We start from the raw sequence: 13508 nt of genomic DNA on the forward strand, positions 1-13508 counted from the left end.
ATTGCTTGTTTTTACTACCTGTACCTCCCCTCCCCTCCCCCATGCTGCTATGATGCCTGAATTTCCCCAAGGGGATCAATAAAGGAATATCTTATCTTATATCTGTACATATCCCTTACCTATTCTTACTAGTTACACTGCTGGCTAGTATGACTTAGTACCATAGTGTCTTCATACCTGTATCACTGTACATAATTCATACTACAACTCTGTACATATGTCCAATTCGCACTATTAGTCAGTAGTACTCATTTATATATTTTATACCTGTACATTGTAGATTACTGTTGCACTTTACGGTTACATTGATTTACACTCTGGTTGGATGCCAAACCTCTTTTTGATGTACTGTACTTGTGCTAAATAATGACAATACATTTAAATCTAATCTACATGCCTTCCTAATAGCCTATGGATTTTGAGTCACCATAAAAGCAGGTGGGAAGTGACTGCTGAAAATCAAAGGTCAAATGACTGCTCAAGGTCAAAGCTTTAGTGAAATAATGTTGTTTATTGACATCTTTCAAATATGAAACCCCTCTGTAGACACCAGCCGCTCTCCGACACCACGCTCACGCTGGCAATACAGGCATTAATTTGTGGTTGAAAAGAATAAGATAAATGTGATTCTTTTTTTGCTAAACAATGTACATTAAGGTCATGATATTGAATACAACATGCACACCCATAAGGCCGTCAAATAAATCATTTGTTTATTTAAAGGGAGTTTCAACTGCTGGGAGATGCTTCCCAAGACAGATAGATGGGTAGATAAGAGACTCATTACACAGTTTCTTGCACAAGGCATTGACATTCCTTCCCCACGTTTTCTCATTCAAGACATTTACGATGGCGATACGTGGTTCACTACAAGTAGCACACAAGTTATATCACTTGTATGAGTAGGATGCTTTGATCTATTCTATACTCTGATGCATGTAGGCGGTAGCAGAGCGGGGCGGAAATAAGTAGCAGAACAAGAACGACAGAAAGCTATATGTTTTACGAAACCAATAACATTCCAACTCTTCCAATATAGTCTTTGTTTTTCCAAGGAAAAATAGATTGGGCAAAAGTTCCCACGCCCCCAAAGCCCTTAAGCCTAAGATCTAGCTATTCAAAAAGAGCAAGGCCTTCCTACAGTTTGTTAGTAATCTGAACATTCTTTATACATTATCTGTTTTTATAAGTGTGGTTATAATAACATGCGACAACAATGGTTCGAGCAGGCTAGCCTACTGACTGGACGTACAGCACTCTGTTTAAACTTCCGATTAACACACGCTCACAGGCAGCGCGGGCTTGACGACCTGGAAGCCACGGATAAGCTAAATGCACAGTCATAAATAGTGTCATTAAAGCATAAATAGCAAACTCGCACAATAAAGACCAATGGAGAGACTCTAACCTACATGGAATGAACAGCTGATGGAAGAGACAGGGGGGCTTAGATTATCAGTAGGGAATGGATGGTGAGATGATGACTTGTAGTTGTAGCCTACATGCAACTTATCCTCACGTTGCTACTATTTCAACTGCGACAAGACGACGGAGACAAGAGACGCGTTTGCAGTTTGGGGAGATCGGGAGTTTCACATATTACATATCAGGTACCGACGAACGCACCGTACCCGATCTACATGTTATACCGCCGCTCCGTAGCACGACATCTCTACGAGAAGCTGTGTATTCGCTGTACTCTCGCGTCAATTTAAATACGCTTGAGAGTTAAATGGTACAAAACGATGGTAGAATAGACTCTGTGTTTAATGACTCTACTGGATCCTGGCGCCATTGGTCATGTAGAACAGAGTCGCCTCTTGGAAACCATACAACTTGGTAAACTCAAACAAACGTGTTTGATGAGAGATGTTTCAAAAGAGGATGTCAAGGGCATCCTTCTCCATACAGAGTGTTAGTTCCCATCCTTTGTAACGTCTCTGATGCGCGTGTGTGTGTGTGTGTGTGTGTGTGTGTGTGTGTGTGTGTGTGTGTGTGTGTGTGTGTGTGTGTGTGTGAACTCCACTTGTCAGTCATTGCATGATATCCATAGTCCTTGGCAAAAAAATAATGTACATTGCGCTTTGAGTAAAGCTGTGTTCTATCTAACTTGCCAAACTCATATTTAGCACCAAAAGTGAACGTCTCACCAGTTGAAAGATACGATAAATCAAACACTCTGTATTGTTGTTTTGTTTTTTAAACATTTCAAACATTTAATTACTCTTCTCCATGGTTTGAACTTTGAGCAACCTTTAGCAAAACTGAAACATTCACCTATCTATCGAAAAGAAAAGTATGATACAAAATACTTCTTGTTTCCCTCTGAAAGTAAGATGATCTCTTTCGATCTGGCACCATATCATTGTGTTCCATACACTAGACCTCCACCATAAAACAGTTAAAATGCACTTAAATGTAAATGTTCTCAATGCAACACATGTTTTGCTACTGTCGTGGCACAATACAAAAAACTAATACTGATGTTGCCTCATTCAACATGCAGAATCCTTGAACAACTCATGCATGCACACATACATACAGTACACTACAACACCAAGTACAGGAACTATATAAAATTAATTCAAAGTAAAAACTGTACACCAGCACACAAACTCAGACTGACTTCACGGTGTGGGTACCAGCTAGATTCTTCAAAGATTACGTTTGATTTTTTTTGGACAAATACAGTATATTGATGGTTTGTGAACATTGTAATGGTATAAGGCACAACAAAATGCACAGGAATATGTCCTGTAAAAAAACAAAGAATAAAGAATCTCCAAACGTTCTTTGACCTCAAATGAAAAGAAGCAAATCCAGGTTCCAAAAAAACCAACTTCTCCAAATCTCCCGTTTAGAGATTTACATTTTGTTCAATCTTGTTCATGTTCAAAACAGGCTTTGCAGAATGCAAACTTTTGCATTATAATTACAAATACAACACACGCAAACATCTTTTGTGACCCAACAGTCGAACATTCAATTCATTAAATAGCTATTAATTAAATCATGATCATGTTTTTTTCCAGCACTGAAAGCAACAGTGATGTTATATTATTTTAAAATAAATATCACTCTGTAAAATATGCAATAAATATTGAATTCAAAATGACTCCTCGTCTCACTTATAACTACTGTATGTGACGTCAAAAATGGATTAGTAATAACTACATACCATGTCCAAACGTTCTGTGCTTTTATCTTTCAGTGCGAGGCGTCTTTTAATATGGATTCACTGCAAGCTAGCTTTGTCTTACTGTGTGTTTGACATGTGAAACAGGACAGTGGTGAGATAAGGCGTACGGTGGCGCTCTGCTATTCAATTAGTCTGTCTGTCTAGCAACCATTTACAATTAGAATTCCATCTGAATTTAGTAGAAATGTAATTATATAAAGTCATTTCCGATGTAAAGTGGGAATACTACACGTTTGCAGGTGGGATAGAGGGTATAATTCCCATTCTAAGGCGGGATTATTAGGCAGCGTTGTCTTTTATCAGCGAGTCTCAAACACGTTTGAATTTGTATGGATAGCATTTGCACTGATTTGTTACTTTTTATCATCTTGCGTTTCTCATTGTGTTGATTGGAGACGGGGCCCCTCTGTGCAGGGGGCCCCCTCGGCCACCAAGGGACGTCCACAGCCTCCTCCGGGCTGCAGGGCTCCTACACGTTGATGGCGTGGGCGTGCTTCTTGCACAGGGGCTTGTCCTTCTTGGAGTAGAAGGGCTGGCCCTCCAGGTTCACATGGCACACCTGTAATGATAACAACAATAAAATGTATTTGTATGGCACTAATTGAAAAACTACTTTTTTTAATTACCGGTAACTACCTACCTCAGACTGTACTGCCCTGCAGAAGCTAACAGCAGTAACTACAATTATTTTCAAAACTGAGTTATAAGTGAAATTTTACTTCTCAATAACAGTTTTATCTTGTGATAAAGTTCCAGAGTTCAATCTTGCTCTGTTTTAGAGAAAAGGGGTATAAGGAATTGCAGTAACTTCAAAATCACTGGATAGTCAAAGAACTTTAAAGCCATTCTTCTCAGTTTCACTGTTTGCGTAGTTTCTGTGGTTAGCTTCTGCAGGGCAGTGTAGTACATATCTGTCTGATTATACCTGCATATAATCCTTCTATATACCTATTTATACACCTGCATATAACCCATATAACTTTGTATGATAGCATGTACAATAACCCTGTACATATATTTATATTTACCGTATATATACATTTATCCACAGCTGTCTGTATATACCTGCATACACATTTTTACATATATGTAGATACTATATCTATATCTGTACATAATATCACTTACTGTACCTACTCTTACTAGTTAGGCTGCTGGCCAGAATGACTTACTACTACCATAGTGTCTTTTAGGGCTGTCCCCGACTAAGGATTTGGATGGTCGACTATGATTGGCCAAAATTTGCCGTTAGTCGACTAAAAAAAAAAAAAATAATATATATATATATTTTTTTTAAAGATACATTTTTAGCATTTATCGCTTAATTCTACTGGGCAGTCCAGTAGAGAGAGAGAGATAGAGGTGAAACGGGAGACAGAGTGGGGGGAAGACATTCGACAAATAACGACAGGTTCTAGTGTCTTTATACCTGTATCACTGTACATGCTACAACTGTGTACATACATCTGATTAGCACTATTATTCAGTAGTACTCTTTATATATTTTATATCCAGTTTAATCACCTGTACATTGTATGTAACTGTGGACATTATATGGTTTTCATAATTTATATGTTCTTTAAGTTTTGTAAGTCTAGTGTAATATTTGAGAATGTATTTATGTTGCATTTTTTATTTCTTTGTTATTTAATTTGCCACAACGTATAGTACCTTCATGTTGACGTCTGTTATATATAGTGTCCCGTTGGGCTGCTCTCACGTGTGTTTTTTGGACTAATTGCGACACCTGCGAGCAAGCAGCAGGGATGGTCAGAATTACGCTCCGGTACAAATTAATCCTTTTAACTAATATGACTGTTAACAAGAACAGATGGATGAAGATTTCCCCCCTTTTGTAGCATGCAGCCAACGAGGTATTCAGTGTTTGATTGTATTTTGCTTTGGTAACGTGTTGTTTTTCATGCTGTGCATGTTATTATTTTGTGTCGAACTAACGTGGCTTATGTTTCTCTTTTAAGTTTTCACGGTGGATTGGAGGAACAAGGTTTCAATAAACCCGTAGCAAGAAACCCACTTGTGTCTGCCTGTGCTTGGAGGGAATTACATTGTATATTACATTTGCACTCTGGTTGGACGCCAAACGTCCTTCCGTTGTACTGTACTTGTGCTGTATGATGATAATATATTTGAATCAAATCAGTCATCAGTTCCTCACCGCGCAGACGAAGCAGGTGTGTGTACAGTAGATAACACGGTGATGCACAGTCATCTATTGCTCCTCACTGCGTACAGGAGATAACACGGTGATGCACAGTCATCTATTGTTCTTACCGCGCAGACGAAGCAGGTGTGTGTACAGGAGATAACACAGTCGGTGATGCACAGTCGTCATCTATTGTTATTTGTTCCTCGTCACCGCGCAGAAAAAGCAGGTGTGTGTACAGGAGATAAGTATAACACGGTGATGCACAGTCGTCTATTGTTCTTACCGCACAGACGAAGCAGGTGTCGTGCCAGGTGTGTCCCAGTGCCTCGATGAACTTGTCCCCGGCCTCCACCGGGAAGTCACAGCCGTGGCACTTGGTGCTGAACAGTGCGATGTAATCTGGAAGACACGGGTCATGTGATCCACTTTGAAATATCATAGGAAGTTCAGGAAATGGGCCCAGGATTCCAGGGTTATGAGTGAATCAGGTAAAGTTATTAACACAGAGAGGGCACGGCAATGAAAACAACCTGTTTAAAATCCTTTTCAGAATGCAAACCTTTGTATTATAATTACAAATACCTTTTGTATGATAGCATGCACAATAAAGCTGTATACACTATATATATATATATATATATATATTAGGGCTGTCCCTGACTAAGGAGTTGTATAGTCGATTTGTAGTCGCCAAAATAGCCGATAGAAAATAAATTATATATATATATAATATTTTAAATTTTTTGATTTTTTTATCATTCCATTTGGGCTGTGGGGGGTGCTTAATGTCTGAAGGAGTCGACGGAAGGCTTCTTGTCCTCTGCGAAAGCATGCAATTGGTCCACTGATGGATACATCTTGATATTTGTCTAATCTAGTGTGTTCATTAGATGGGTGAAATCCTCTTTCAGTGCCTCTGTGCCTGTTTTCGTAGGCAGTTAGCCTCTGGTATGCGCGCCATTAGCGTTAGCCACGCTTATAGGCCTCTTTTCTTTTGGAAAGAATGATAAAAAAAAGATTTATTAAAAGAAAATTATTTAAAAAAATAATTGCATTAGACTAAGAGGTTGGCAGTCGACTACGGCTCCTTTCGATCGATTAGTCGACTATTCGACTAATAGGGGTCAGCCCTAATATATATATATATTGTTGTGTAATATATATATATATATTGTTGTGTGTATATATACAGTATATATATATATATATATATATATATATATATATATATATATATATATATATATATATATATATATATACACACAACAAGTAAACAAACTCATACACACACACCAACTGAATCACACTCTCATAAAAGGACCACCTAAATGGATCTCCATTTATATATATATATATATATTTATCATAGATATATTTCCACATCTGTCTGAATATACCTGCATACAACCCATACAACTCTGTATGATAGCATGTACAATAATGCTGTATATACCGTATACATATAAATACAATGAAAACAATCTCATCGCAACGTTTGAGTCTTTAGAAAGCTATGTTTATGTGCAAACAAAAACGCTAATATTGCTCTAACTCTGATCGTGAGAATAATTCCATTAAGATGTTTACATGCACAGTGGAAGTAAATATTCCAGTTTACATGCAATGCAGACTATTCAATGCATAGACTATGTCAGTAAAAGCCCCCTCATATAGACTATAACATATGACATGGACTGATACGGTATAGAGCCTTTCAACCATGACAACATGAACATTCTGGAAAGCTCTACAGGCAAATATATGTCATGTGACGTCTCCCACGTGATCATTTTTCTCCTGTCATTCAAACTGCAGCTACAGCAGTTCCTGCTGTTAAAAGTCCTATTAAGTTTCCTAAAAACCATACAATATGCTATTCAGAATCCAGCACGTTTCCATGGTGCTATGGGAAAGTAGATAAGATAAGATAAGATATTCCTTTATTGATCCCCTTGGGGAAGCATGGGGGAGTGGGGAGGGGAGGTACAGGTATGGGTAGGATAATAGTAGAAACTCATAAATATATGCAATAGAAAAATAAACAGTGTAGAAAAAGGTGCAGATGAGGGTCTGTATGCCCCTATCAGTTATATTATACATTACAATAAATATAGGCAATACAACATTTAAATCTGAATACCGTATATACAATGAGTAAGAGTAAAAGTAAACAGTATACACAAGGTGCAGTATACACAAGGTACCCTAACTAGCATGATATACGACATATGTTGTAGTCCGTGCAGGTTTTGGTGGTTAAGAGTCTGACACAAAAGTATAGGTGTTGAAACTGTGATATTGTGTCATGCAAATCCATTTGACATGCTTAAATATACACTACCCAAAAGAGATCTGTATCTTGTAACAGGGTTTGGTCGTTATGAACACACAAAATCTAAGTAGAAGAGGCTCGGCTCTTAGCTCCACGTTAAAAGTGCTACATGAATTATCCACATAACCCCTTAAATGTAAATCTAACATGATTAGATTAGTTTGTTTACATGATCAATGTCATAATCACATTATCCTCTCGTTGGCATTGAGCTGTGGTCCTTGCTGTGTGATGTGTGAGCGTGGCTGTATTAATGCTGAGTCATGAGAATAAAAGAGTACCTTTCTCGAAGTAAGGCTGTATTAAAGCTGAGTCAGGAGAGTAAAAGAGTACCTTTCTCACAGTAAGGCTGTATTAACACTGAGTCATGATAATAAAAGAGTACCTTTCTCGCAGTAAGGCTGTATTAAAGCTGAGTCAACTGAATAAAAGAGTACCTTTCTCACAGTAAGGCTGTATTAACGCTGAGTCATGAGAATAAAATAGTACCTTTCTCGCAGTAAGGCTGTATTAACGCTGAGTCATGAGAATAAAATAGTAACTTTCTCGCAGTAAGGTTGTATTAACGCTGAGTCATGAGAATAATAGAGTACCTTTCTCGCAGTAAGGCTGTATTAACCCATTCATTGCCAACCACGAGTATAGTCGGGTAAACTCGCCATCGCTTCCGTGCCAATCACGAGTATAGTCGGGTTTTAATCGTTATTTCTTTTATTAGCGATATCTATAAATGTTTCATCCATCCAGCCTGACGTTATCATTGGGAATGGGTCTGAGCTCGCAAAGGGCAAATACCGCCACCTATCGTCTCCCGGATGGTATTGCACATCATTGGATTGGATTGGCTGGGACGCCTATTCTTTAATCCCAGCCCAAGAGTGCTGCAGAGTGCTTCCGCGTTTTCCCTGATTGGCCGCGACAACGCCTAGCACGCCCCGCGGCAGAGGTAGAGCGGAGCGGCAGAGCAGCCGTAATCACCCCTGTTTTAACATCGACGGTTAGCTCAACTCGTTCGCCGCCTTGCTGTGGAGCCTGCGGTGCGTTGGTGACAAGTTCGAATCACTTCAATTTTCTTTCTTTTTTTCTTTTTTACGTTTAATTAATTTATCATCTCTCTATATAAACGTGCATTCTTTCGCCGGTTAAGTTTAGGCATTCTTTCGGAGTTGGTTAAGGTTAGGGTTAAGTTTAGGCATTCTTTCGGAGTTGGTTAAGGTTAGGGTTAAGTTTAGGCATTATTTCGGAGTTGGTTAAGGTTAGGGTTAAGTTTAGGCATTCTTTCGGAGTTGGTTAAGGTTAGGGTTAAGTTTAGGCATTCTTTCGGAGTTGGTTAAGGTTAGGGTTAAGTTTAGGCATTCTTTCGGAGTTGGTTAAGGTTAGAGTTTGTCGCAGAGCATGGCAATAGAATGCCTGTCTGTCTTTCTTGACGCGGAGGCAGCAGCCTATTTCCGCTCTACCGCTCTGCCGCGCACCGCGGTCACATGGGCGTCGTGGCCAATCAGAGAAACGCGAAGCACTCTTGGGCTGGGATTAATATAGACACGGCTGGGACTGTGCATCAAAAAAATAAGTCCGTCCAGGTTTTACTTCTCGGGCATGCAGCTGGATACTATTGCATTGAGTCCCCCCACTGGGAGCATTGTGGATTATGTGTTTTGGACTATAACGTTGGATCAATAGACGCGATTGATATTTGGAATGGCGATCAGGAATTGGATTCATCTTTTTGCATGACATCAGATGTGAGGTAAGGCCTTTATGCTACGAATCTTGGGGTAATCAGATGTTCCTATCACCGCCATCGGAGTGTGTGTGTGTGTGTGTGTGTGTGTGTGTGTGTGTGTGTGTGTGTGTGTGTGTGTGTGTGTGTGTGTGTGTGTGTGTGTGTGTGTGTGTGTGTGTGTGTGTGTGTGTGTGTGTGTGTGTGTGTGTGTGTGTGTGTGTGTGTGTGTGTGTGTGTGTGTGTGTGTGTGTGTGTGTGTGTGTGTGTGTGTGTGTGTGTGAGGTTCGCGCCGACCAAAGTACGGAGAAGCGATTTTTCAGACCCTGCTTCTCTTCGTGCCTCTAAACTGCGACAGAAAATTGGTTTCCTGTAGAGAAACAGATCCAATTTTCCTCTATTTAGTAGAAAAATAATTGTGGAATCAGTCTTCTTATCAGTTTTGGACTATGGTGATGTAATTTATAGGCATGCTGCAGCATCAACTCTTAAACCTCTGGATTCTGCATATCACTCAGCTCTCAGATTTATAACTGGTGACAGATATGATACTCACCATTGTGTCCTGTATGATAGGGTGGGTTGGCCTTCTCTTGCAGAAAGGCGCAACAAACACTGGTATTTATTTATTTTTAAAGCCCTTATTGGTAAACAACCTGTTTATATCTCCTCACTGTTAGATTGGAATATTGGAACCTATTCAACTCGATCGAATGACTGGATGGTTCTTAGGGTTCCTCAAATTTGTTCTGAGCTAGGGAAGTCAGCCTTTTCCTTTGATGCCTCTAACTCATGGAATGTCCTTCAACTCATGCTGAAATTGGAGGTTCTCCCTTCCCTTGGAATGTTTAAACGTATGATTTCAGACCATTGTGTGACTACCTGTAACTGTTTTAGTTGATATTTTTAAATTATTTTGAAACGTTTAAAAAAAATTACTCTGGTGTTTACAATTCTGTGAATATTGTTTTTATTATGTACTGTACAATCGTCGTTTCTGTAAATAAGGGAAACCTCAGATGCTTACGATTTTAAATAAAGGTTGAAATGAAATAAGGACACATATAATATCGATAATCTAGCGTTTATTTGAAAACTATTCATAAATCAAGCGACAAATGGCACGATTTCTAAGGAAATACATTTAAGCTCGATTTGCTGGAGTTTATTGAGATGAGACAGAACGCTCTAGAAATATATTGATATTCATCACAGTATAAAATGGAAATGTATGTATGAAAAAATTATCTGTTTCGTGCATGTTGACTGGAAGCAACTCATTGACGATCACTGTGTTATTTAGATCTATTGCTATTATATTCTATATGTTTTAAGTACTCGCAAATAAGTCCTATTCTCCATTGGATATAGCGTTGGCACGGAAGAGCCATCAGCAGAGGGCGCTGTTGGCCCGGAATGAGTTAACACTGAGTAACGAGAATAAAATAGACTAATAAAAAAGGCTGTATTAACAGAGTCATGAGAATAAAAGAGTACCGTTCTCGCAGTAAGGCTGTATTAACACTGAGTCATGATAATAAAATAGTACCTTTCTCGCAGTAAGGCTGTATTAACACTGAATCATGAGAATAAAAGAGTACCTTTCTCGCAGTAAGGCTCCCCGTCCTCCATGTGGAACAGGCTGTTTCCAAAGGCCTCGCCGCAGGCAGCACAGACAAAACAGGTGGTGTGCCATGTCTGTCTCAGGGCATGCATCACTTCCTGTACCAACACACACAGGGTCAAAGGTCAGTGAGGAGGGGGGAGGAGACTGTCTGTCTGTCTTGTGTTTCTGTTAGTCTGTCTCTGTGTGTCTGTCTCTGCCTGTCTGTCTCTGTGTGTCTGTATCTGTGTGTCTGTCTCTGCCTGTCTGTCTCTGTGTGTCTGTCTCTGCCTGTCTGTCTATGTGTGCCTGTCTCTGTGATAGTGTGTCTGTCTCTGCCTGTCTGTCTCTGCGTGTCTGTCTCTGCCTGTCTGTCTATGCGTGTCTGTCTCTGCCTGTCTGTCTCTGCGTGTCTGTCTATGCCTGTCTGTCTCTGCGTGTCTGTCTCTGCCTGTCTGTCTCTGCCTGCCTGTCTGTCTCTGTGTGTCTGTCTCTGCCTGTCGGTCTCTGCCTGTCTGTCTCTGACTGTATGTATGTCTGTCTCTGTGATAGTGTGTCTGTCTCTGCCTGTCTGTCTCTGCGTGTCTGTCTCTGCCTGTCTGTCTCTGCCTGTCTGTCTCTGCGTGTCTGTCTCTGTGTGTCTGTCTCTGTGTCTGTCTCTGCATGTCTGTCTCTGTGTTAGTCTGTCTCTGCGTGTCTGTCTCTGTGTGTCTGTCTCTGTGTCTGTCTCTGCATGTCTGTCTCTGTGTTAGTGTGTCTCTGCGTGTCTGTCTCTGCGTGTCTGTCTCTGCATGTCTGTCTCTGTGTTAGTGTGTCTCTGCGTGTCTGTCTCTGTGTTAGTGTGTCTCTCAGTCTCATCATGTCTGTCTCTGCCTGCCTGTCCGTCTCTGTGTCTCTGTGTTTCTCACCCCCATGATCTTGGTCGTGCACCGAGCGCAGGTCGGGGCGAAGAACTCTCCGTAACAGTTCTCACAGTAGACGTTGTTCTGCTCCTCCACAAAGCTGACGTCTGCCAGAGACGAGTGGCAGTAGTGGCAGTTGAACTCCTCTGGGTGCCAGGAGCGCCCCAGCGCCACCAGGAAGGGACCCCTGCAGGACGCACAGCGGTTACGCTTTTGGTAAATAAACGGTAAATGACTGCAGAACGGGAGAAGATGTGGGGGAGGACATGTGGCAAATCCGTCCGGGAGCGGGAGACGCACCCGGGTCGACCACGTAGGTCTGCATCGCAGTATGCGGTGCGCCACTGGGGCGCCCCAAATGACTGTATTTATATAACTATTTTATCCAAAGCGCTTTACAATTTATTCCTCACATTTTACCCACATTTTACCCATTCACTCACACATTCATACACATTTTCTTGGCACGTCACAGTACACTTCCATTTAATACATCGTCAATCATTGTATGATTACTCCCATGACAAATGTCCTTCCTGGATAACGGGAATGGATTTAAAAATGATTAAGATGTCTACCATTGTTATCTTATGAAAGTGTATAGATATTCATAGTTAGAGCTCAAGTAACAATTACTGCTCAGAAAGAAAACTACATTTTCATCACAATGTAATATATTTGGGTATTTATACTGAAACAGGTTCATTAGTTGTTGTTGATTACACAATATTCCAAGTGTCTATATATATATATAGCGAACAGATATATATAGGTTTGTACACAGCAAGTTGCCATGGTTACCTGATGACACTGTTGCAGGCGCCACAAAGGGCCGTGCGGCCGCTGGCGGCGAACCTCTCTGCCCTCTGAGCGACTCCTCTGGCCACAGGGGGGAAGGGAGCTGGGCTGAAGGGAGCAGGGCTAGGGTTGAAGGCCGGGCTGGGAGCGGGAGGGGCGGAGGAGGAGGAGGAGGGGTTGGGGATGTAGACCGGGGGAGGAGGGGCGGCCTGGGGCAGGGGCTGGACCTTCATGGTGGTGGTGGTGGTGGTCTTGCTGGGGTCAAACTTGTCAGCGAAGGTGTTGTCTGTGATCCAGGGGGGCCTGTTGGAAGGGCCTCCGGGGGCTGGAGCTGGGGCCTGGGCGGGTGCAGGGGCAGGTGCAGGGGCAGGGGCTGGGGCTGGTGCTGGGAGACAGAGTCACACTGTGTTAACACACTGTGTGCAGACAGGGAGCAACTCATCAACCAGCCACCAGAAGTCCATTATTTTCCAATAGCAAACCAAATAAAAAAATGCTGGCCCTCATTTATCAATGGTGCGTACGCACAGATATGTGCGTAACCCGTGCGTACGATCATTTCTAAGCAAAGTGTGGGACTTATCAGTTAACACGGTATTAACGCGTTATCGCCCGATTCTATTAACGCCACTATTTTTTTTTAACTCACGATTAACTTTTAAGAAATACTTTAAATGTTTTACTAGACTTCACTCAGGTGTATTATTGATGCTCTCATTGATACTATGTTTGTTTCTGAAGTGTGTGTGTGTGTGTGTGTGTGTGTGTGTGTGTGTGTGTGTGT

At 41.1% G+C, this 13508-nt stretch overlaps 1 protein-coding gene across 1 annotated transcript in view; it reads right to left on the reverse strand.

The window, feature by feature from the left end:
• Window positions 1-542: 542 nt before the first annotated feature.
• ldb3a (LIM domain binding 3a) overlaps window positions 543-13508 on the reverse strand; it is a 137622-nt gene continuing 124656 nt past the window's right edge. The window contains exons 11-15 of the mRNA XM_084321903.1: window positions 12728-13109; window positions 11933-12113; window positions 11023-11143; window positions 5650-5765; window positions 543-3758 (exon numbers count right to left, since the gene is read on the reverse strand). Of these exons, the coding sequence (XP_084178029.1) occupies window positions 3669-3758; window positions 5650-5765; window positions 11023-11143; window positions 11933-12113; window positions 12728-13109 (890 nt within the window). The 3' untranslated portion in view covers window positions 543-3668. The remainder of the gene's footprint in view (window positions 3759-5649; window positions 5766-11022; window positions 11144-11932; window positions 12114-12727; window positions 13110-13508) is intronic.

Source organism: Notolepis coatsorum (genome assembly GCF_963971535.1).
Source record: "Notolepis coatsorum genome assembly, chromosome: 9".
Taxonomy (NCBI): domain Eukaryota; kingdom Metazoa; phylum Chordata; class Actinopteri; order Aulopiformes; family Paralepididae; genus Notolepis; species Notolepis coatsorum.